The sequence below is a fragment of the Eupeodes corollae genome, chromosome 1 (genome assembly GCF_945859685.1).
Source record: "Eupeodes corollae chromosome 1, idEupCoro1.1, whole genome shotgun sequence".
Taxonomy (NCBI): domain Eukaryota; kingdom Metazoa; phylum Arthropoda; class Insecta; order Diptera; family Syrphidae; genus Eupeodes; species Eupeodes corollae.
This window is the reverse complement of record NC_079147.1, coordinates 266,446,276-266,472,513: the sequence shown is the minus strand read 5'-3', so window position 1 is coordinate 266,472,513 and position 26,238 is coordinate 266,446,276. Positions and strand designations below refer to the sequence as shown.

Here is a 26,238-nt window from a genome sequence, read left to right as displayed (position 1 = left end):
ACAAAATTTATCCGATGCTCCTTGTGTACTTGCCTCAAAATAATTGTATCTTTTAGTTTTCTTCTTCTCTGGATGATATCATTGTTTTGTATTATCCCTTGAAGCGTTGTTATTTAAGCTGTAACTCAGCTTGTGGCCCTTATTTTAGAAGCAGATTGAATGGAATTTGAGACCATCCGTAGAACTAACCTTTTTTCTCATGATATTATCGTTTCTGCCTTGTGCCCCTTTTGATTTTTTCCATATTTTTGTGGATCAGCAATATTATTGCTTACAACTTTCTTGCTTCTGTTAAATTTTTTTGCTATTTCACGTCCTGAGAGTCCTTAATTCTTAAAAGCATATATTTTTGCCATTTCTGTAGCTGCCTAAGTCTATCCAGATTTCATATGTATTTCAAATTAAATTAACACTCTTTAAGATATTCTATATAAAAGTTTTTTAAAGATCGCACTTTAAAATCCCTGCACTGAAATATTTCCAATTAGCTCATCCAAGCAGTATTTCTAATATGCCGAGTTTTGACGAAACAGAATTTTATTTCTCTTTCGTTTACAAGAGGCGCTATAATATACCTATTATAGTACTAAAATGTATTTGTCTCCAGGTTTTTCAAAAAACAAAAACTTTTTTGGATATCAATGAAATTATTTATTGCTGTGAAAATACGTAAGTGCGATGCCATTATGTATTGAACTAGATCTATTTTGCATGGCCACCACGGGCACAATTGCAGAAGTCCAGACGTTGAACCCAATTTTCGACAGTTTTAAGCATAAATCGGCCGATACTATACTACAAATTTCACCTTCGATATTCGAACGAAGGTCATCAATCGTCGCTGGCTTGTTAGCATAGACCATAAACTTGACGTTGTCTAACGGAGTCAAAATTCATGACAATGCTGCTAAGCGACTGAACCGTTTTGTGAGATAACGGTCTTGATCATTAAGCAAGAAATACGAGCCAATGATGACTGATTTAGTACAGTGGGATTTGCTGTCTTACCAATACGTCATATTTTGTTTATTGACGAAGCCATTCAGCCAGAAATGAGCCTCATTGATGAAGATGATTTTCGATGAAAATCCTCCGAATCATTTTCAAGTTGTTGCTCAGCTCAATTCGTGAACATACGACGCTTCTGGTGGTCAAGCGACTTGTGTCAATATAATCTTGTAAGGATGTAGGCTAGGAACTTTTCGCAAAATTCGCCACAACGACATCACACAGATGCCCAACGCTTGATAACGACGTTATGAGAGACACATTTGGTCTTTCTACAACTGATACCTCAGCGGCAGCAATATTCTCGGCACAAGAGGCACTTCGTTGTCTCACTGGCACGAAAACATTTTGTACTGTATCTGTGGATTCTAATTCTTCCACTAGACTACATTTTTGATCTGCTAGGATGAATATGACGACCATAAATTGGACGTATCGCTTTTAACGCTAAGGTCACTGACTCCGAATTTTGGTAGTAAATTTTAATAATTTCAACTCCTTGTGGGCTCCAATATCTTTCCATCATAAAATGGCAAATTTTGTTAAAGAGAAATGTCAAAATATAGAGTCACTTGCTGTCTCTGTCGCTCTACTTTTGAATCGTCTATGAAGAAAAACATTGTAAAAGACACTTTAAACTTGTCTAAGAAGGCAGAAACTTCAACCTCGTACATTTTTGAATCACTGTTTGGTTCGTAGGAAATGAACATTTAAGTAAAGTTCTTTAAAAGGTCGAAATTTTAAATACGAATATTTAGGAAATAATATGTTATACAAATTTAATATAAGAAATATTTGTTGTTATTTGCTTTTGCTACCCTATTTGCTTTTAACGTCAACCTAATTACACTTAGACCGACAAGAACCATTTGCAGTATACAAAAGGTTTTTAAATCCTTTTTAAAATTAAAAAAAGAGGAAATGGTAACAGACTAACCTACTATTGGTACCATCAATAGGACATGAAACGTGTTTTACATTGAATTTTTCTTACCAGCCGAACAAATAAATCTAAAGGTAACCCAAATCCTTTGCCCTGAGGAGAAATAACTTAAGCAAACAAAACTACAATAAATAGCCAATACGCCCATACTCATATTTTTACAGCACACACAAAACTCATACAGTTCCATTACAATTTAACAATTGAAATTTTGCTGCAATTTGTCTAAGAAAATTAGCACATGAGGTGTGACTGACGGTCGGTCGGTCGGGCCACTATTGAATTACTACGAGTTTATGATGTTTGAAACTCAGATATGATCGATGATCTTGTTAACGATCTAAAATTGTGTGTGTGCTCTGAAATAAAGCAGGAAGTATAGCTATATAGATATGTGTAGATACAATTTTTCCAAATAATTGTTAAATGACAAGCAAAAAGAAAAATATGAAAGCGAATTTTTATTATGAAAGGTCATTTGTCATATGAATTTCAATTGCGTGTCGGAACAAATGCGTAAACGTTAAAAATTGTATTTGTCGATTATCCATTTGACAGCAGAAATACGCTGTGCATGGGCTTAAGGAAAATGTGCACACGCACATTTCCTCTTCCTGATTGATCACTCCCTGGGGAAATTTAGGACTTCCTTCTTAAAAATTTGTCTGTTATAATATTAATCAATATTTTTTTGAAATTATAACATTTGTATCGATTGTATTTATACAGTTGCCTTTAATTTTTTCATCCAAAAAAAATTATGACTCACAGCAAAACCATCATTTATTATCTTTAAACATGAGCATTCAGTAAAATAAAATTAATTCACATCATGAATTTATATTTGTCGATCAAGAAAATAACACAAACAGAAAAAATATCAAGGTGGGAAAATTGTAACGATGCGTGAATATTTGGTTTATTTTGCATTACTTTTGAGTTTAGGCCAAGAAAACAGACAAAAAAGAAACAAAGTAATAAGAAAATGATGATGGCATGAATAAAAATACAAATTATACAAACTGTGTAAATGTATACCAAGGTTGTTGTATTATCTTTTACTTATATTTTGATTTGTTTTATGTTGTTAATTTTGATACCGTGACTTAAATAATTAAGTGAAGACAATATGTGCTTGCAATATCATAATACAAACATCGCATTTTAACTCGCATTTTGTCATTGTTTACGAATGAATGAGTGCACACACCGCTAACCGATTCAATTCGATTTGTTATGTTTTTATTTTTATTAATTTTAGTATTTACCTTAGTAACAATTGAAACAAATAAAAATGAATTATCCGTCAATCGTGTCACTTTACAAGGATTTTTGTATATATTGCTTATTTAAAACTTCGCGTGGTTTTGTGACACAAAATTTTCAAAATCTGAAAAAATGTGTACTTGAATTCTATAACAGGAATGCCTCCTTTTCCCCTCTTTTTAATGCACGAGATGATATAAAAGGATAATAAGGAAACATAGAATGAAAACCTACATTATTTCAAAAAATTCTTTTTTCTATTTCGCATAGAGTATAATCGAAAATCCCAAATCATATAAAATCTTTAGTCAACTTTATATAGTTTAAATACAAATTTTTAATATAAAATAATGTCAGACAACTTAAAATTATTTTCTTTGACGTTAGATAGAATGATATCTTTGCATGAGATATTGCAACAAAGTTAATTTTGAATAAAGCAAACCATCTTTACCAGTTTGAATGATTCACATTTTTATTCGGCTTCTTTACATCAGTATTCGCATCCAGGCCCTAGTTCTCAACGGACTGTTGATGCACCCAATTCATTTGTTTTTTGTTTAAATTTTGTTAAAAACCCTGCCTGTGCCTAATTTAATATTTTTCACTGCAACTGCGTCTTGCATGGATTGAACAAATCCTTCAAGAGTAATTATTTTAATGAATTCTGATTGGAAATAAAAATTTGACTTATAATTTCTGATAAGAAATGCTTGCAAGTTTTAAGTTATTAAGAGTCATCTATTTATTTTTAATGTAATGAAAAACATTTTTGAGTTTGTGAAATATATATTTTCTTGCACATTCAAACTCGCAATTGTTTTCTTATTGACTAGAGACAAATAATAAATTGATAAATTGAATATCGCAAAATACTGTATTTGCAATACAAAGTTAAGTTTTTCTAAAATAGGCTGAGGAGGACATGGTTCGACAAGCATAACAGATAGATTTGGAATATCTTCAAATTCTCAGGCGCCTATGATGTAACTAAAAGTCAATAAAGTCTACGAGCACCCTCTGTCAAATTAGATTTTGTTTTATTCGGCCAACCTATAGACCAGATTGTTAATTCATAAACCTTAAGCTTTTTAACTTTCTGTATAATTTAAGGAGCTTATATCGAACGCATTTCGCTATCAATATATATAAAAGTTTGTAGCTCAGCTCTTTTGTATAAAATATATTCCTCGTTGTTTTCAGGAATTAAGACTGTCTTACTGCACATTATGGCGTATTTTACATTTGGATCTGTACTTGCATGCATATAAAGTCCAGCGCACACAAAAACTGAAGCCAACTGACCATTCACAAAGTCGTAGATACGTCGAATGTGTGCTTGAACAACAGGCGATGGACGGTGATTTTTCGAGAAAAAAAATGTCTTTAGCGACGAAGCACATTTCTCACTCGGTGGGTATGTTTATAAACAAAATTGTTGTATTTGAGGTTTTGAGAATCTTTAAGTTATTGAATGGAGGCCATTACATATACAAAAGTCAATGTTTTGTACGATCTTTGGTAAGGAAGTGTGATTGGACCTTACTTCTTAGAAAATGACGATGGAAGGACTGTCACCGCAGCTTTATGGTCGTATGGTAACCGACTTTTTTTTTGCTTGCTATTGCAAAATACGAATTGAAGAATATGTGGTTCCAAAAATACGGTACCACATGCCACACAATTCGAGAATTTTTGTAGTGGCGATATCAACTGGCCACTAAAATCATGCTATTTGACACCGCTGGACTTTTTTTTTGATAAAACTTCTTTATCCCTTAAGCACTTAAAAACCAACATTCGTCAAGTTATGTCTGAGATACTGCCCAATATTTGTCAAAAAGTGGTCGAAAATTACATTAAACACTTGATAGAAAAAAGAAATGTCACGAAAAAAATTATGCTATGTTTGCTATATCAACGTTTACATTTGACATCGCGAAATTGAAAACCCTGTATAACAATTATCCGACTTCCTTACAAGCAATATCTTCGTGTGTTGCGGACTTAATTTTACTGTGTTTTTTGTTTGAATTTTGGTATTTAAGTGTGTAGGACTGTCTTGAGCTCTGGGTTCAATCCCTGCGTGTGCCACAAAAAAGATTTTTCACTGGTACTGGAAGTTTGAATGAATTGAACAAATCCTTCAAGAGTAATTCTTTTAATAACTTCAGATTCGACATAAGAACTGAGTACCACTTTATTCCTTATAAGATATGGTGGAGAGTTTTAAGTTCCTAGGAGCCGCCAATTTATTTTTTGAATTAGTTATACTTCCTCATAAAAAATACATTTTTAAGTTAGTTATAAATTTTCTTGCATATTCAAATGGAGTGTCACAAATTATTATATTTATTTGCAGTCCAAGACGAATTGGTACTAAACAGGTTAAAATGGTATAAACAGGATTTGAATCATGGCTTAAAGCGTAGCGGTCCTTTGTTACTCTCTTGTTTTGGAATATCTTCATTTTCTTAGACGACAATTATGTCAACTCGAATGAGTCAGAGCCTATTGGATTTTTTTAATCCAATCACTTAATCATCCAGAAGGCCAATTTTAAAGTCTCAAGCTATTAAGCTTTCAAACATTTAACGCATTTTCCAAATAAATTATTTAAAAGATTGTACCACAGCTTTTTTGTATAAATCTTTAAATTGTTGTATAAAACATAGTTTCTAGAGTTAATTGGATTATTTTAAACAAACCACTTAATCGTCTAGAATTTTATAGTCTCAATATCTTAAGCCATCCAAGTAGAGCAAATATTGACAAAATTTTGCAATCAAATTATTTAAAAGTTTGTACCACAGCTCTTTTGTATAAAATCTAAAGAGTTTGGTCATATACATAGTTCAAAATTTCTAAAGTTTCTTAGATTATTAGAAACAAACTTGATCTTCTTGAATTTTTTAGCCTCCAAGTCTTAAGCTTTCCAGATAGAGCTAATATTGAACGCTTTTTGTAATTAAAGAATATACAAGTTTGCATCTCAAATCTTTTGTATGAAATCTATTTTTTTTATGTATAGTTTCCCATTAAATAAATTTAAATCAGAAAATTAAAAGAATTTCATTAAAAAAAAACAAAAAAAACTACGCTGACCCAGAATTACATATGTCTCTTTAAGAACTCGCGTGTTGTGTTAGTTGTCTATCATTTTTTATGTTGCAGCCATTTGTCGTCGTTGTTGTTTTCATAGTCGTCATTGTCATTATAGCCGTCGTCGTCGCAGTTGTAGTCACTATTGCCGTCTTAAAGTTGTCTTATTCATTGTCGTCAGTCTGTCGTCATCATTGATACACTTGACTTGTTAAGCACAGACACTCAATAGCAATATTGCAATTGGCAATTCTGTCCATCACCTTTTTTTTGTTCTTCGTTTGATTGTTTGTTATTTCTTTCCTCTTTCCTCAACTTTAGCTTTAATTTCTACTTCTTTTAACTCCTCCAATCCCCTTCCATATATTGTTATTTTCCTTGTCAATGCAACGTGTAACGCCATTTGTCTCACAATGACAGCACAGTATAGTTTAAAAGGAAAAATCAGACAAAACAAAAAAATAAATATAAATTAAACAATTAACAAACTACAAAACAGAAAAACAAAATCACACACCACCAACAACGATTTTGCATTGAAAAGACAACAAAAAAACAACAACAACAATAAAATTAACTATGTACTCAACATCTATTGCAATTGCGATATTTATCACGTTTAAGTCTGGCCTAACGCCGATCTTCGCACACTCAAACTCGCAACTTTACATGAATGGTCAATGGGTTTTAAACAGCTTGGCTGTAGGTTGGCTCAGCTCAGCTCAGGTAAGCTAAACTTAGCACAGCGTAGCACCAGCACACTCAGAGTGCAGACAGGACGCACGTTAAAATACATATTCATCAGTGTGCCATTAACTAGACAACTAGAGGATTGCCATGTTAGCAAATTTTTCTGCTAAATAGAGCAGAGCAGAAGACAAACTCTGACAGTTGTAATACATGTGTGTCTGCATGTTGTATAGGCCAAAGAATCAAAAAGCAAAAATAGCTAACTTAAGCGACAGACAGCTATTCAACTCTGAAGGAAAAACGAATAGCAAATGCTAACAAACAAAACAAAAAAACAAATAGACAGACAATTAGACGGCCCGAGTCGTCTTTCAGATCATCGTGAGCTGATTTCCACCTGCTTTGAATATTCAAATAGGAAAACTGCAAAATCGTTTTATTTCGTCTATTTTCCAAGTTTGTTCTTGAAGTTTACTGGGTTAGTACTGTGTGTTGGTATTATACTCGTAGTGTAGCCTTTTTTCGTTGTTACATATTTTCATTTTTTTTTTTTTTCGTCTTTTCTGGTAATCTTCTTCGCTGTAAGAATTTTTATTTTCAAGTTGCTGAGGTTAAGGGATTTGTAATCGAAGAAGACGACGGCGGATATGTTCGTCAAGACTATGACCGAGCAAACGGCAGTGGCCGGAGGCGCGCGGCGGCGACGCTACGTAGTTGTATGTGGTGAACTAGAATTGTTTTAGAGATACATAAAACTATTGCAAAATTGAACTGCGATGGGCATTGAGGTTAAGATATTGTGCAAATTTCACTGATACACAATTTCTGTAAAATTGCAAGTTTTACAAAACAAAAGAGTTGAGGTTAAAACCTTTTTTTTTGTTCTTCTTTTAAGAATTGGGCAACAACGAGTTTTGTTGTCTCTTATTTTTAGGAGTCACGGAAAATTAACCATCTATAATACAAAACAGTACCAAATAAGTCATAGTTTTTTAGGGGCTCTAAGAAATGAAATTAAACAAAGAGACCAAAATACTGATGGCTCAAATAAACTTTGATTCTACATTTCAATTAGCTATTTGTAGAGGGCTAGCCCGGCTTTTTTTTTGCAGTCACACTTGAGCATACGACCACATAAGATTATAATGATTATAAAATTGAAGGCCGATCACTATCACAAGGCATTAAGTTCAATAATTGTGATTTGAGCGTTGACACCAAGATGGCGATTTTGATTGGAATAAAGAAAATCCACAAGTGTTCAGCCTATAATCATTTTATACAAAATTGTTGACTTTTTAGTTTAGCTTATGATTTTGGGTAGTACCAGTAGTACGGTAGTTCAATCCCTTTCTTTTTCCATCTTAATTATTTCACGGGTACTGCCTCTTACCAGAAACTCACGAATCCTCTAAAAGTAATTCTTGTCATGAAAAGTGATTGCTGAAATTATTCCCTGGGATCGGCTTAAAACTGTAGGTCTATTCATCCCTGACAATATTGCTCACACACAGGAATGGTAAAGACCTGTAACTCACTTGGCCTTAGTTATCAACGGACAATTCTTTCATCTAGTTTTTTTTTTTAATTTGTTATGACTTTGGGGATGTTAATGTGTACTTTTTACTTTCGAAATTTGAAGTTATCGTCAATATTGAAGTTATAGAAAAAAGAATTGTGTTTTTTGCAACTGTAGCCTACGTAAAATCTATCTAAAAATGTTGGTTTTGTATTAATGTAACATTTGTGTATGTTTTTTTTAACAGCGTTTATAAATTCTCAAACTAAGTACTTAGTTCAAGAAAAGATTCTCCACAGTGAAAATTTATTCAGAAGATATTTTCTTCATACATTTTACTAAAAGAAGCTGATAGGGTTTTGATAAAGCTAAAGTACGCGCATAGTAAATATAAATATTAAATACCTTGTTGAAAAATGGAACAACAATTCTTAGAGAGTCTTAATAACAACAAAAGCCTTTCCTTTCAAAGCCATTCAAGGATGCTTATGAAACCAACTATGTTCTTATAAAGTTTCAAATAAATTTGTTTAACTTAATGTAAAATTTAAACCTTTACTACCTTCATAACAATTTTTAAAATTATAATTAACCTTAAATCAATGTTTGGTGTAAATTCAAAATATATAAAATAATAAATTCTCTTACATACATTGATGCTGAATTCAATTGAAACATTTCGCACATTCTAGAGCATTGCTCAGTGTAGAGAGGTATATGTATGTAGGTATCCCAGCTGCCTTTAAGGGTTTTGAACTCACCTTCTTCGGGATCTTAAAATAAAAAAGGAAAAGAAAATAGATTAATATTGGAAACAATGTTATATTTTGAAAGAAAAGAAATAAAAAGTATAATTTAAAAGAAAATTAACTGGTGATGATTTTACTTTTTTCCAATTCAAAAACAAAACTTATTTACCTTGCCGCACCTTATTTCTAACCACCTATTTCAGTGCAAGTAAGACAAAAATACAAAAATAAATAAACAGATAAGTCGCGGATATTCACTAAGCTTCAAAAAATACAAAAAACATAAAAATAGAATAAAAACAATATAAATACAATACAACATTTTAATTTTGGACATATAAGCTATAAATCTTCCGTGTTTAGATATCATGTGATTATTATTTAATATTTCGATCTTCAAAAATTATTATTAATCTCTATATCTTCTTCCATATTTATATTGTTGCTTATTTGTCTTTTCTTCCAAGAATATCTAACAAAAAACATTAATAATAACAAAGAAAAAAAATAAAAACGATTATTTTAATCTCTTGAACCAAATTTTATTGAATTTTTAATTGATTCGATCATTAAAAATATGGTGGCCATCTCCGTGCATCTTTATTAAGCATTATAATTTACGGAAACAAACATTTTTTGGATAAATGTAATTATTTCTTTGAATTATTCGATTGTATTACAAGTTTCGTGCAATTCATTTAAATGGGTTTGAAATTACAATTTAATAATTTTTAGTATCATGAATTTTCTAACCAAAATGTTCATATGTGTTAAATTACTTAAATTTAAAAAAATGTTAAACAGACCATGCATGCCTTTAAGACATCTGTAAACAATATCTTCAATTCATTTAACCTTGGTGTACGAAGAAATATGGTCACACTACTTAATAATGACCTTGACTTGGTGCCTCATCTTTATAAACAATAAAAAACAACAAACTTCATCAAAAGTGTTCCTCTTCCAAAAGAACATATATTTTTCATTTTTTGTTATGCTATATTTAATTTTATATTAAACATCAGTTAAAAATTGTACTACTTGTGTTTTTATTATTTCATTGTCGAAAGGAGCTCATTAGAGCGTGCAGAAGATTTCTTAATATAACTTTTTTTTTCTTAACAGAATTAAAAACTTCAAGAAATAAATACAATATCTGACATTGATCTTCGCCATATATAATATTATTATTTGTTTTCCTGGTATAAACGACTTGTAGCTCTGATGAGCAAATAATTTCGCTTTTTATTTTTTCGTATTTCAAATAATAAAGTAATTTCGTTTTCATTTTCGACTTTGGCTGAAAAAAAAAGTTCCAAACGATTGAATTCGTTGCGGTTGGTATAAAGTGTGTGTGATGGAAGGTACATTTTTTCAACAACACACGAGTTTTGACCAACACTACACCATCGACAACCGTATAAGCTTTCTTTAAATATCCATAACGAATTCATATGTACATACACACAAATATAGTTCGTTACAATAATAATAATTGTATTAATAATAAAAATAATAACAACAATCAGAAAAGAAACGAAAATGCGTGCAAAAGGAAACTCTTATAAGAAAAAAGAAGCGGAAAATTGGTTTAAATATACTTTTGAAGGTCATGGCCACAAGAAGTTAGTAGAGTATGTTAATGTTTTTTTTTTTGTTGATGTTGTTTATTTTTTAAAGGTGAATTCAATATGGGAAATCATCAACTCGCATTATTGTAGAGTATTAATATAATTCACGTAATTTATCAGATAAAGGAACAATTTTCCTGTCGTATTTTTGTATGGCTAGGATATTTAAAGAATGTCCTTAATTTAAATAAAAACAAATATGTTCACAATGAGTTTTCAAAACTTCTCAAGATCAAATTACTTATTGATCGGTATTAATTTCTTATTAAACAGGTGAAAATTGCGATTCTCTTTAAATCTACTAAGCTTAGAAGTTAATTTAGCTAACTTTAAACGATTTTAACATATCACTATTTCAAAAGTTAAAATCAGGAAATGGCTACCTTAACTTTTAGAAATTTTCTAAATCCATAAAGACATCTGTACAACTATTCTTATAAGACAAGTGCATGAAATATTCCTGTCAAGAGTTGGGAATTCCAATTACATATTAGTGACTTACAACTCTCAACCATTCCTGTGTGCGAGTACTGTTGTCAGGAATGGAAGGGACCTACAATTTTAGGCCGAATCCGAACGGCTAATTTGAGAAAGCACTTTTTCATGACAAGATTTACTCTTGAAGGATTTGTCAATTCGTCGCAAGAGGCAGTACCCGTTGGATTTAACCCAAGACCCCTTGCATGACAGTCCAACGCACTAACCATCATGACACGGGTATTCAAATTAATAGGTCCATTTAAGTGTTTTTGCTTTGTTTAGTTTTACAAACTGTCACTTCTTAGACATGTTCGGATGCCCTTTCTTTTAATAAGGAAGACTTGGCTACTTATTGGCTGGTTAGCAAAATGAAAAGAAAGGTTTAACATTTTGTATTCACTAGTTAATTAGATATTTAGCAACTTGCTAACTACTAAATTTTTAATTCATTTACAATAGGCTGTTTCAATTGTTGAGCTATTGGTTTTAATTGAATCTATTGATTCTTATTAAATGACTACTTCTTAATTTCAAATTTATTCATAGAATAATATTACTTTTCAGAATTTAGATTTTTCCTTACTTTGTCTTACAAAATCTAATATTTTACTAAATAAAACTCTTTTAAAATAAATAAAGTAAACGGTTAACATAAGTAAAAGAAATAACATTTTTGTACGCAGCTATAAACGAATGGCAACGGGTGCCCTTAGATCGTCAAAAGTCGAAGCACTAAGAGTTGGAGGAGGTTGTGTACTCTTTTAACATCTCGCTTAAACAATCTTTTAAGCAAAGCCATAGTTAGTCCAACAAACCCATTGTTCGAAATTGTTGAAAAAGCTATTTTTTCAAACACAAACAGGAAAAGATACTCAGTATCTGCTTTAACTAACATGGTCACTTTATCTGTTTTCCCCCGAATCGCTCTAGAACAGGATGTGATAACAGTGTCTCACAACGCTTCACCATGGAAACGAAACTGTCTACAAAAAACATTAGTCTTGCTAACCACAAAAAAGCAAAGACGTCCGAACGCTATATACAAAATGCTACATGAAAAACTTATCACAATCATAGGAGCAGACAGAATGTTTTACACCGATGGTCCACAAAAAGAAAATCATTGGAGCTCCTATGCTATTTTAGAGTTCCAACAAAATGACCGATTCTCCACTCTTCTCCAGGCTCAACTTCCAGAATATGAAAGCAGTAACACAGCCGAGCTAGTTGCAATTTACAAAGCTATCTATGCAGCATACGAGTAACTATATTCTGAAAGTTTCTTAATCCTCGCCGATAATCCTGGTATACTCAAGGGCCTAAGCAGTGTTAATTACAAATTTCCATCTCTCCAAATCTTAAGAAACTGCTTGTACTATAACACTTTCACCCATTTTCAAAAGATAGAGCTTTGAGAAAAGTGGCGAAGCGCTCAAACCTTTCTTCGAAAACATCAACCCTGCAACACACGCGTATATAAAAGTATTAAGAATAAGAATAGGAAAAACAGTATTTACAAGCAAACACTTCTACACTCGTGAAACTCCAGAAGAATGCTCAAATTGTGAAACACCTCTTACAATCTGTCATATTTTTTTAGATACTGAAACAGACGACATAGTTGAGACTCTGGCAAAAATCTTAGATCCATCAAATGTCAACACAATCTGTGAAATAAAAGCTTCCATATCCGCCCACCAGAAGTTTGATGGAATTTAATTAGTTTAGTTGATATAACTGTTATCTTTTCAATGCTAAATAATGAGCAACTTCAAAAAAGTGAATAATTTTCTCCTTAAGCCTTAGTAAATTAAAACGGCATCGCATTGTACGGTTACCCTGATGCCTTAAAAAAGTAATGTATAAAATTTAGTTTGTAAGTTAATTGAATAAATAAATAAAATAAAATAAACATTTTTGCAGTCGTGAAAATCCGACATGAAGAAAGTTATCTTTTAATTTTCAAAAATTCATCAATTATCTTATATAAAAGACAAAATCGCACGTTTTAGTAATTGTTCCGTAAGTTGTTTCGAAATTTAGAGGCAAAGAATTTACGAGGTCTAAATTTAAAGAAGCAAAATAATTTGAAAACAAATCACAAAAGTGTTGGTCCCAAATATCTTTTTTTAAACTAAATTTGTTCCAAATGGTAATTTTAGCAAACTAAAGGTACTTAATTTTTTTTAAATTAGCCTACCAAATTTTATTTTTAAGGTTGCTAACATAACTGAAGACAATTAAAAAATTGATGTTAGGAAAATGTATGAAGTTCATCGTCTGCGAACACAACAAACTTCAAAATACGAAAAATTAAAAAAAAAATAGTCCAAAGTAGATAATTAGGAAATTTAGAACCCGACTTTCAAATAAGTTTTCGTTTCTCTAAGGTTAAAGGTTAGTAGTACCTGTGGCTTGATGGTTAGTGCGTTAGACTGTCATGCAAGGGGTCTTGGGTTCAATCCCTGCCTGTGCCACCTTAATTTAGAAAAAAAAAAAATAATTTTCGCGGGTACTGCCTCTTGCGAGGAATTGACAAATCCTTCAAGAGTAATTCTTGTCATGAAAAAGTGCTTTCTCAAACTAGCCGTTCGGATTCGGCCTAAAATTGTAGGTCCCTTCCATTCCTGACAACAGTACTCGCACACAGGAATGGTTGAGAGTTGTAAGCCACTAGGCCCTGGTTCACAACGGACTGTTGCGCCACCCCATTTGATTTGATTTGAAGGTAAAAGGATAAATAAAGCGATTTAAAATATTATAAACAATAAATTCAGTTAACTTCCTGTAAGAAGTTATTGTAATTTGCAATCGATCCGATTTGTCAAATGAAAACGTTGACATTTGTCGAAAACTCTAAAAAACAAGACTGCAACATGACATGACTCTGGAAAACAAGTTTTCTGCCTTTGAATTACCATTTTACAGAAAATGTTGTTAAAAATGTTTTGTAATGATTTTAATACAATCTATTTGTTAGTTTTGTTTATACAAAATAAAAACTAATATGAATTACAACTTAAAACCTGTAAGAAATGTATTTTGACAGTTTTTCTGCTTTCAAGTTTTAGATTTAGATTTTCTTGATTGTGGGTATTTAATATCTTAAGCGTAGGCCTATGTAATCTGTTTTTGTGTAGAACTTTTGAGATTAAAGGGATGTTATGCCAAAATATTTAAAGATATATTAAAAAAATATTTAAAATTGTGGAGGAAATTGATGTATTAACAGTTTAAGGAAATACACAAAATATTCTTTTTTGCACCTCAGACATTTGACATAATCCTCCATTCATTTTTTCAAACAATCAATGCAATTGAGATTCAAGTTTAATATAAACAAATTACAAGAAAAGAAAACACTTGGTCCTTCGAGCCGGATCAAATTCAATAAATAATTGAAGGCCGTATTTGAGTTAATTACTCTTAATAAAATACCAAAAATAATTTCAATATTTCTGGAAGCCCTATCTGCAAATCTTTCGATGAGTTTGGATATGATGTTAAGACGTTAGTTTCGTTATGGTGTTAATGAGTTAAGTCATAATATATTCCGGTAAAAACAGAACATACATACATCAATTCAAAATATTTTATATAATTTGAGATATATGTTTGTCTATCTTAAAGCGTCTTTAATAGTTCCACATATTCCATATATATATATCCATATTGCTTCAACTTAGTAACATTTTAAATTTTAATATTTTATATGACCTCTTTTAAGAATTATTTTTCCTTTAGACTATCAATAAGTTCTATTTTGCTATGAAACGTTACTCAATTATAGGTCACCAATGTTGAATTCCTCTGTAAGACTACTAATCTGCATTAAATGCCACCATGAATATCTATGTATATCCTTTCTAGCAAATGTAAATCAAACATATGTGTTTTTTAATGTGCAAAGACTTGACAAATCGTTAATCGAAAAGTAAGAAAAATAATAAAGAAAAATCCAAGCAAAATAAAGAGAAAAAAAAGAAAGGAGAGAAAATAAAATAAATAAATCTACCTTAAGTAGCAAACGCACGATGTGGTACCTATGAATGTAAACCATCACAGCCTTAAGCACTCTCGCTTTGTATAATTTCTTAAATGAAAAGACCATGACAATTTACCACACTAAAACACGATCACATATCTTAAGTGCCAACACACAAAAGTTAAAAAATAAAATAAAAAGCGATCATTTCTTTGGCCCCCAAAGTGTATCTGTATCTAACTATTAGTGCGAAGCCTCCTCTATAAGACTCTCGAAGACTACTATGCCTCTATAGAAGACTATCAGACTACAGCAGCCGCCATCAGGAGCTGCTGTCCATTTTGTTCATGTTAGCCCAGCCACTGTTCACTGATGCTGCCACACACCACACATAACCTCTTCTCTATAGACATTGGATGTTTCTGTTGCTTCTCCAACAGTATACTACTTAGACTTCGACTTGGACGACTGCAACTTCGACTTTGCTCTGTATATCTGAACTCATGGGGGTTAAGAGATATCTTGACGTTAACATTATCACCAGGCAATTCTAATGATCCAATTCCCACGGCTGGTCTCACTTAAAGTGCAATCACCACCATTACCATTCTTCCCTATATCTACTACTTTATACCATACCTCGTATTAGCAGCGATGGAACTGGTTAGGTATTTACACTATATAGGCTATAGCAGCTTTAAGCCTGGTTGTTGGTTTATTGTGACTGGTTGGGTCTATCCAGTTGGTTTGGGTGCAATCCTTTTCGACAGCACAAAATAGTGTTCCTTGTAAAATATTTTCACTTTAACGCTTCCAATCTAAGGAGACATTAGTTAAGCTATGAAAACAGACACAAAAAATGGTAAAGACTTGAGTTTGAGCATGCAGTAGCTCAATCGGTCCTCCAGATACATGCGTTGTCTTATAGCTTGGAGAGCAGGGATGTTATATTGCAAACAATTATTTGACATTGAGTTTTAACAAAAACAAAATACTTTTTACGTCAGAGTTGAGGAATCGACTAAAAACTGTCAGCAAGTCCTTAAGTTTGAATTCAAAAATCTTCCAAAAAATAGTGGCAAAACGAAACCATACGTGTAAAATTCGATATCGAAATTAAATTGTCACAACCTTTTATTTCAGTAAGGACTTTCGAATATTTGTGTGAACTCGCCTATAACATCCCTGCTTTAAAAAATGCTCTCCTTTTTTCTTCATCTTCTTAAGCTAAGTGAGTCGATACCATGAATCAGACTTGGATCGCATTTACTTATAACACTTACGTGTGGGGTGCCCCAACCAACTCCATCAGACCTCTGCCTCTGATATGCCATGGCATGGCATAGCATGCCATTAATGGGTTTTGCGAATTAAGTCCGCTTAACGCGTACCTGATCGATATTAAACGCTGCGCAGATGGAAGAAGAGTTGTGCGAACGTGCGTGCGTTTGGTACAATAAACGAGATGATGATGAATGAGGGCGAGGGCACACCTGAAACCCAAATGACGATCATCATCATGACTTTTATAAGATTGAGACAATCTGATTTCTCGATTGATGCGATGATGCGTGTACATTTTTAACAAAAACAAAAAAAGAAGATAAATTCCTCACTTTTGTTTTGTTTTATTATTTGTTTTGTGTATCGATAAAATGTCGAAACAAAAGCAAATAACTCCAAAGAAGGGCCCCACCTTCTTCTGGGTTATATAGGTACGTACATACCTAAAGATACTTTTAGCAAGAGAGATTTACAAGAAATGTAGGTAAGAAGCGCGGAAATATCTTCCCTACCACCACACAATGTTTAAAGATAGCTCAGTTGAAGAAACGGAAAACAACAACAACAAAAGCACTCGAAAGTATTATCTGTGAGATAGAATTTAAATCGTGACCAAAATGTTTCTTTTTTATTTTGTATACTTTTTACTTTACTTTCGATCTCCTTTTTATTTTTTGGTTTGCTTTCAAAGATAGAGGTTAAATGCAAGGTTTGTATAAAAATAATTTGCGGTTATTCAGAGTCTTCGAGTGTACGTTGGGAAGAGGGCAAAAGGTTATGATATGATATCCAACAACAGATTTAAACAATATTATATGGGTGAGAAAATTATTAGAGATAAATTGGTAGGTTTGCTATAGTTATAGGAGGGTATATGGGCAGGTACTCTAATAAAAGTAGTTAACACATTTGATGGATGAAAGAGACTATACAAAAATTGAGAATTGTGAAAGAGTTATGATCATGATCGAAGAAAGTACCTATGTACCTACTACGGATTTTTAATAAGTTAATTTTGAATGAGGGCTTTCTGGGCGTCTTATATGAAGATGCTTTATCACAATTTTCTCCTTTTCAAATTAAATCAAGAATTTGGAATTTTTTATTGCGGATATTGTTGACTGACGACAGACTTAATCCTGTTTTGATCGACGAAACTTAATTTTAAGGATATAAGGTTGTTATTTTAAGGCAATGTTTTAGCATTTAAATATAATTTCTGACATATGACCGCCAAGGCTTGCTCGGACCTAGTCTAATCTTGAGGTAAAATCTTCGATGACATTTTCAACATTAGTTATTACCCGTTGTGGGCTTATCAGAAATACTATAATATAATAGGTAGATTTTAAATCACCTTTTGACTTGGTGAATCGTAATGCTCTCTTCTATAAGCTCTCGCAAATAGGTATTTCAATTAAATTTATCCATGTTATAAAAGAAATGTATTTTGATTCTCAAGGATCTGTTTGAGATGGGTCAGTTTATTCAAAATGGTTTCCAACAGACAATGGTGTCAAACAAGGATGTGTCCTCAGTACCTTTTTGTTTTCACTTTTCATCAATGACATAGTGAATTTCTTTCCTGGTGGAATTCAGATCGCTGGAATAAATGTACTGTTGTATGCCACGGGTTTGGTTTTACTCTCAGAGTCACCCGATGTTTTACAACTGATGATAAATCGTCTATCAGAATATTGGTGCAAATGGGATCTTCTTATAAACACTGATAAATCCAAGATCATGGTATTTTCCAGATCTTCTAGGAGTCGGATTCGTTATAATTGGTACTTCAATGGTAACCTCCTGGAAGTAGTTAACGAATATAAATACTTAGGAGTGAAACTTAATTCGAAGATGGACTTTAACGAACATTTAGTTGAAAAAACCAATAGTTGTCAAAGTATGCTAAATATATCATGGAAAAATGTTTTCTCAAACAAACGAGTCCCACTCTCTGCCAAATACAAAATTTTGCACGCTATTGTAAAGACTACACTTTGCTATGCTGCTCAAGTATGGGGTATGGAAGAATACGAAGCAATTGAAAAATTCCACCGAAATTTTTAAAAAATCTTTTTAACCTGCCTCTGAAAACTCCAAGCTATGCTTTATACACAGTAACAGGTCTTTCTAAACTTTTTACTTTTTTTATTTAAAAGAAATCGTTAGATGAACATTTTTTTCAAAAAATATCAGTTTGGTATCACGTCACAATAAATAGTACGCAATTTAATTCAAGTCGGTACGTTACGAACGTTATAGGTTCGTGAGATATTTTGGGTTAGCCAAAATGCATCCTTTTTTAAATTGGCATGGTAAAAACATCAGTACCCGTGGCATGATGGTTAGTGCGTTGGACTGTCAGACAATTCTGTTCCGGACTCCGTTGGCTAGGGCCACGAGAGATACGTGTAAGAATTGGCGCAAGATGGTCATCGTTGATCTTCACGGGCAGCCATTGGCGAGCAAAAGTGTAGTGAAGTACCTCGGTATCTGGTTAGATCAGTATTTATATTTCGACAGACATATAAATGCTGCTCTGACCAGGGCCAGAGGAGCCTTCGCTCTGACGAAACGACTGTTTTTTAGCAGTCGGCTTGACCCCAGAGTGAAGGTAATCTGCTACATGGCCCTCATACGGCCAGTGATCGCAGATGGAGAAGTTGCGGGTGTTCGAGCGGCAGTGTTTACGACTCTGTACCGGCTTATATCGAACAGCCGAATCTTCTTATGTGCATTACTATTCCAACGAGGTCCTATACAACGGGGCTCGAATCAACAGAATTGACAATTTCGTGATAAAACTCGTTCGAGGTCACATTGCAAGAGCTATGTCTTCGACCAACAATTTAATTTTCGGGGCGTTCTATCCGAACGACGAGTATTATGAAAGTGCACGCTTGAGCGGGTTCATTCCACCAGAGGCATTCCTCTTTTTAGACAAATGCGGTCTGATACAGGATAGATTGGCAGCTCCGTTAATCTACCACGTCAGACGAAGAACCGTGGATAGGCGACTCTTGAACAATCGGGACGTCATGGCACAAGGTGGAGCAGAGCTCCTTCGGTTCAGTAGGGCTGTGTCCGAACGGGACCGAACTGATAGGGTGAAGCAGGAGAACCAGTTTTGGTGGCTTCAATCGGCACTTCATAGTGGGTAGTCGGGATGGGGTTTTAAGCCTTGGCCGGCTTACATACTTGTTTAATAGTATTAGGGTTTAGTTTTAAGTAGAATAGGCATGGTGGCACGAAAAGAAATAGAAAAAAAAAAAAAATAAAAAAAATAAAAAAAAGAACATTAAAAAAAAAACAAAACATGGATTAAAAACAAAAAAAAAAAATAATAAAAAAAAATAGACAACAAAATATGAAAAATAAAAATGTTAGATAGTTAGATTTGCTGCTCTGGTTGTTCTAGTTTTAAGTAGTTTATAGGTAGAATAGGTAGTTTAAGTTAGTTTTAAGTTTTATTTAAGGAACATATTTTAAGTAGTTTGTAAGTAAAAATAAATAAAAAAGGTTATTTATATTAGTTTTTTTTTTCAAAATTGTCTAATAAAAACAAAACAAATAAAATTTAAATTGAAGTAAAATAGATCTTAAGGCCGAAAGGCATTAGTAATTAGTGTTATAGTTTAGCTTAGAGTGTCCGTATGGGACCATTAAGTTAGTTGTAAGTTATGGATAGTTAGGCTAGTTTTATGAATTTTTGTCTAGCTTTAAGATAGGTTTAAGATTGAACTAATAAAAATGAATTTGAAAAAAAAAAAAAAGTGCGTTGGACTGTCATGCAAGGGGTCTTGGGATTAATCCCTGCCTGTGCCACCTTAATTTAAAAAAAAAAAAAATTTCGCGGGTACTGCCTCTTGCAAGTCTAAGCTTAAATTAAAATCTTCGATGACTTTTTCCAATATTTGTGTTCATATATGAGAATAAGGCGGAAAATGTCGTTCTACATGTGGTCACTTTTTTCGGGCCTGTCGAATTAGACTTCTAATTTCACATAATCGTGACAGAAAATATTTAAGTGGCCTTAAACCGAAAAATCTTGGAGGCCAATTCACTGATCCGTAACGTAAAACTTTGCCATTACCAAACGTTTCCTTTGATAAATTAATAAATTAAATGCACGATCTAATTGACATGTTGCACTTATTGTAACCACAGCTCCTTTACATCATAATTATTTAATTAACCAAATCATACAAAACAATCTGTTTTCATAACGCGTTCTCAACAAACACTTGAGTTTTGCCATCACTCCAAATACGGCAGTTTTGTTTTTTGACCAATTCAACACAAAATGTAAGCTTCCTCACTGGAAAAAAAATCGCTTATGAAAATTAGTATCAACGGCAATCTTGTTTGGGCCTCATTTACCAAATATAAGGCTTGCTAGGTGATCCTTAAGCTTCAATTCGGTATCAATTAAGTTAGGTTAAGTTAAAGTGGCTGTATTAGATAGAGAAGCACACACTTAGGCCAGTTTATTTGAATTTGAGGCTTTCTTCTAAGCTCAATTAAACCAGTTTGTGTCCCTTACGAAACTTGAAAAACTGTTTATTTTAATATGATTGAGATCGTTTAGAACATTCTTGCGTTTTCGAGCTAGAGCAGGGATGTTCAGAGAAGGAACAGTACTGTAACCTATAGTCTTATTTAACCATACACGTTTTGAAAAAGTCATTTGAGAATACTTCTAGCAGCGTGAAGTGCTTCTATTAGACTGTGCCCGGTTAGGACACGCTGATGTTATTCCACCTGATTATTGCCTTGTACATGTAGCGATTGGTATTACTTTAGAATGGGTTGTACTGTGCCATTTCTGGTCATCTGCTTTACAATCTCGTGGAATGTCTCTATTGGCCGGCACCAAGCAGTGGTGAATATTAAACTCTTGTGAAATCTGTATTATGGATGATCTGTTATAGAGTTTGTGGAGATAGAATCCAGAGATTTGATAGCGGCCTGGCTATCTGAGAACATCCGGATATCAGATGATCACGTTTCTTTAAGCCAGGACAAGACATATTTTATCTCCAAAGTTCCGCCTGGAACACCCTGCCATGATTTTGGAGGCGGAATGAGAGACTTTATTTCAGTCGTTCAGAGTTCACACCTCCACCAACCCCTTAATTTGTTTTTGATTAAGCTGTGTCAAAGACCTTATCAGCTACAGCTACGGTTGCAATTTTGTATATTCCGATAACTTCATAAATTCCATTTTTAAGGTCTTTGAAAGATTGTGAACCATCATAATTGCTTAGATTGTTAAATCCGAAACAGATTACCTCTTCAAGATATAATTAGTGAATTTAAGATATTTCAATTCTCCATTTTGATTGTCAAATGTGAATTCCGTCCAATCAGTGAAATTAATGAAACCTCTTAATGGCAAATTCTTTAATTTTCTATTTTCAATTTTTTCAACAAGTATTTACTTAAAAAATAATTTTGTGGTTATGAACACATTTTTAACGAAAGAAATATCCTCTTAAGATAAATTCTAGTCCATATTCTATCGATGATTCACCTGAATTATGTTGACTCACTTTCGCCAATAAAAACCTTTTAAAAGTCACACACAAATTCCTTCAAATTAAATAAGATATACACGACGTAGGTTAGGTATAAAAGAAAAACTCAAACCTTAACAACTTAACATGAATTCAAATTGAAAGATCACTTGCCACCAAAAATGTCAAAACCTCAAAATGATTTATGTTTTCTATATGAAAATTATATTCCCTTATACAACATTTAACATTAATATATGTTCCAGTACCATCGAGAGCAAACCTTTACAAAAGAACAAAAAATATAACTCTCAATCACCTGCTGTGTGATCTTCTTGGTCTTGATATTTTTTCTAACTTAATTTTTTATGTTCAACATCAATTCAGTTAAAGAAAAAAATAAGAAAGACAAAAAGACACAACACATGTGGAGCACTTCGATCAATTTTATCATAAATTCCAATAAATCTCTGTCTGATCTGATGTTGTGCTTGTGCATTTTGTGTAGGAAGAAGGAAACCTCAATCAGTGATATGATAAATCATGATCTTGTTAAAATCTTGTTTTTCTTTAATTCAAATTCAAAAAAAAAAATACAATAAACATGAACAGAAATTAATTTAGGAGAACAAAATTTTTAACGTGTTGGCCTTGAAATGGTAATATTTTTTTTTTCAATTTAATATGATTTTGTTTTGTTTTCAGGCAAGTTGGGAACTGAAAAGTTGTTTAAGGCAAATTTTTGATGAAATGATGATTTTGCGCTGATTTAACTAAGTTAAGTTTTACAACTTAGACTCATTACGCAATGAAAATAAGTAAATATGATTATGAACTGTTACCTTAGTGTCACTCAAGTAACAAACTTAATAATTCAAACAAGTTTCTAAATGTATTTCAAGTGTAGTACAGTGGCATGGCAGCGAGTGCGTTCAACTGTCATGCCAAAGGCCTTGGGTTCAATCCATTCCTGGGTACTGAATCTTGAGAGAAATTGACAAATCGTCTAAGAGTAATTCTTGTTAAGAAAAGTACTTTCTCAAATTTGTCGTTCGGATTAGGCTTAAAATTCTAGGTCCCTCCATCCCTGACAACAGTACTTACATACGCGAATGGTTGAGAGCTTTAAGTCACAAGGCCCTAGTTAACAACTGACTGTTTCCCCACCCTATTTATTTATTTTATGTATGAATATATCAAGCCAATAGGTTAAACGATATGGTTTTAATACAATTACATACATGCACTCAAAAGCTGAAATTAAACAACTATAATTACTTTAGTGTGTCATCTGTAACACAATCACCTAATCTATTAATTAAATACTTTTTAATTTATTGTATAGAATTACGAGTACACATTATTTTAAAATTGTATTCTTTTAGATATCATTTTTGAAAAATTGTCTCGAGCGTAATAATTTAAAATATGTAATAAACAAAAAAAAAGAAGATTTTTAAATAGTTTTACAGGGTGTCTAGTGTCAGATTCATGTTTTTAAATACGATTATTTCAAAAAATAACAAGCCGTGTGTCATTGGAATCAGTGATCGTGAGGATTTCACAAACGTTCCATTGCACTGGTAAAGTTAACGCCACGCTTTACCCATCTAGGCATTTTTCAAGAGTAACGATTAGTACTTAACTGCGTGTCGACAATTTTCTTCACACGTAAAGAGATGGGCCGAGTGTGAATTTAATTTGTAATTGGGTACAGAGGATCCGCGCAACTGCTTCGGCTAAGAACATTCGATTTTCAACTGCTCCTGAAAACATTGAAATAGTTAAAAAAAGTTTACGTGAAAATCCACGACTTTCGATATGGAAAAGAGCTGTCTTACTGGGACTTCCCTATTATTGATGAAATTTTAAAAAAGATTTACAATCGCTCAAAGAAATTGATTTTGTTTCACTTTTTTGCGACGATGTTGGAGCGTTTTCGTACTATGAATACAATTTTTTGGACCGATGAGGCTTATTTTCATTTAAACGTTAATAAACAAAATTGCCTTCACTTGGGTGTAAGAACCCATAACTCTCAACTGAATACCCTGAAAGCCATTGCATTGCCCCAGGACAACCAGTTCGAAGTCACACGACAAATGTCAATAATGATAATTACCGACACATAACGGATTTCTTTTTTCCCTAGCATGCAAGCTGGTAAATCGTTTTCATCAGGATGGTGCGACCGCAAACGCGGCTAGGGACTCGAGGAATTTAATTCGGCCAGTTTTCACTCAAAAGCTTATTAGTCACTTTCGTTAAATCCCGTGGTCACCTCCAACTTAAACCCAATATATTATTTTTATTGGGCTAACAAAAAGAGAGAGTTTTTAGCAACAATCTCCGCAATCTAATAAACCTAAAAGGAAACATTCGTTGATAAATCAGTGATCAATTGAATCAAGTTTACCTAAGCGTTTGGCGCGTAACACGAGGATCCGTTTTTGAACAGTGCGTGCAACTTAACAGAAGACCTTTGGATGACATAATGTTCAAAAATTGAAGTCCGCATGTCGTTTAATTTATCAAATAAAATAAAATATCAAATAGATGGTTTGTTTATTTAATTTAGAAAATATAAATCTGCCACCAGACTATGAAATATTTACCCTTTTTTCTTGCATTTATTATTGTCATTAGAAGGTTTTTATTAAAGTTAAAATACAAAATTGAATAGATTATTTTGATTAAGGGTCTAAAAATGTTTCCGAATCATAGTGCTGTTCTATTTCAATTAAAAAAACAAGACTTCTTTTGATGCTAGGTTTTTAATTGAAAATACTATTCCATAATATTACTCAAAGTTATATGTTTAATCAACATGCTCTGTACTGGGTCCATTATAGAAAGAAAATGTTATATTTTATATAAAAGTGGTGCGAAAAATGTATTGAAATGTATCAATTGAGAATGGCAGGGCCGATTCAACTCAAAGTTTTATTTTGTTTGCAATGGCCTGGAAAAAGTAATTACAATCAAAAATTTTGAAAAAAGGCTTCCGGGAAAGCCGGGAAAAAATAGAAATGAATTTTTTTTAATCGAATTCTGTGAGAAAATGGCTTTTCAAACGAAAGAATTTAACATTTTTATTGTCATAATCGAAAAATTGATGATGATGTGATTTAATGATTATTGACGATGTAAAGGAGATCAATTCATTACAAATATTAGATCATTTCGGATAAGTGTAGAATACTTTGTTTTAAATGACGTAAAAAACTGCATCCTATTGCGATTAATGTCATAACCTAAGAATGCCCATATTCTTTGACTTAAACTTGGCGCAAATTGACAAGAATCCTTTTAGCTAGGTAATTCAAGTCTTTTTTCACAAAGTGCGGTAATAACACGAATGATTTATTTTCCTTATTCATAAGAAAGTTGATCCAGAAGATGTTGCAAATTACCGGGGAATTTAATTTGTCAACGTTTTACCAAAAACGTTTTGCTTGATTCTAATGAACACTTTAGAAAAGTGGGTTGATGATAACAACATGTTCGAGATTCTGGAAAAATTGCAGTACAGTCAAGCAGATATTGGTATAAACGGTGATTTTGAAACCATTCCAAGCCATAAAAATAAAGATATACGCATTTTTGTTGATTTTAAGGCAGCTCTCAAACTTGTTAATAGAAAAGCACTTATGTATAAACTATCTCAACTTGTTATGAAGGATGCCTTCTGAATGCTGTTTGCATTATTAATAAATGATATTGGTAAGACTACGCATAATGGAATAAGGATCGCTAGTTGTACAATAAATATTCGATATCATTCAGACAATCTTTAGATTCTTTTACAGACACCACACAAATGTACAGTTCATGATAATCTTGTTATCAATGTACAATTACACATGGGGGCTCACAATAAAAGCCAAAAACAGCATGGTATTCTAAAGATCTTACATAGTGTTTCTAGAGGCAGTTAGTTTTTCACTGGTCACCGTTTTGAAATTACTTAATACTACCTATAATAACTAACGAGAAGTCAAGTTAAAGTCATCCTAAAACAAAGTCCTCCAAAAGTTTGATGGTCATATTCATATTGAGGAA

At 32.6% G+C, this 26,238-nt stretch overlaps 1 protein-coding gene across 3 annotated transcripts in view; it reads right to left on the bottom strand.

Moving 5' to 3' along the window:
* The window catches only part of LOC129938456 (knirps-related protein), a 99,381-nt gene that overhangs the window by 37,625 nt on the left and 35,518 nt on the right, over window positions 1-26,238 (bottom strand). Inside the window, exon 2 of one of the 3 annotated variants that reach the window (XM_056046038.1) lies at window positions 9,177-9,301. In XM_056046038.1, the coding sequence (XP_055902013.1) occupies window positions 9,177-9,215 (39 nt within the window). In that variant the 5' untranslated portion in view covers window positions 9,216-9,301. Of the gene's footprint in view, window positions 1-9,176; window positions 9,304-26,238 lie in introns of those variants that run through there. The other 2 variants (XM_056046040.1, XM_056046039.1) reach the window with 2 other exon arrangements.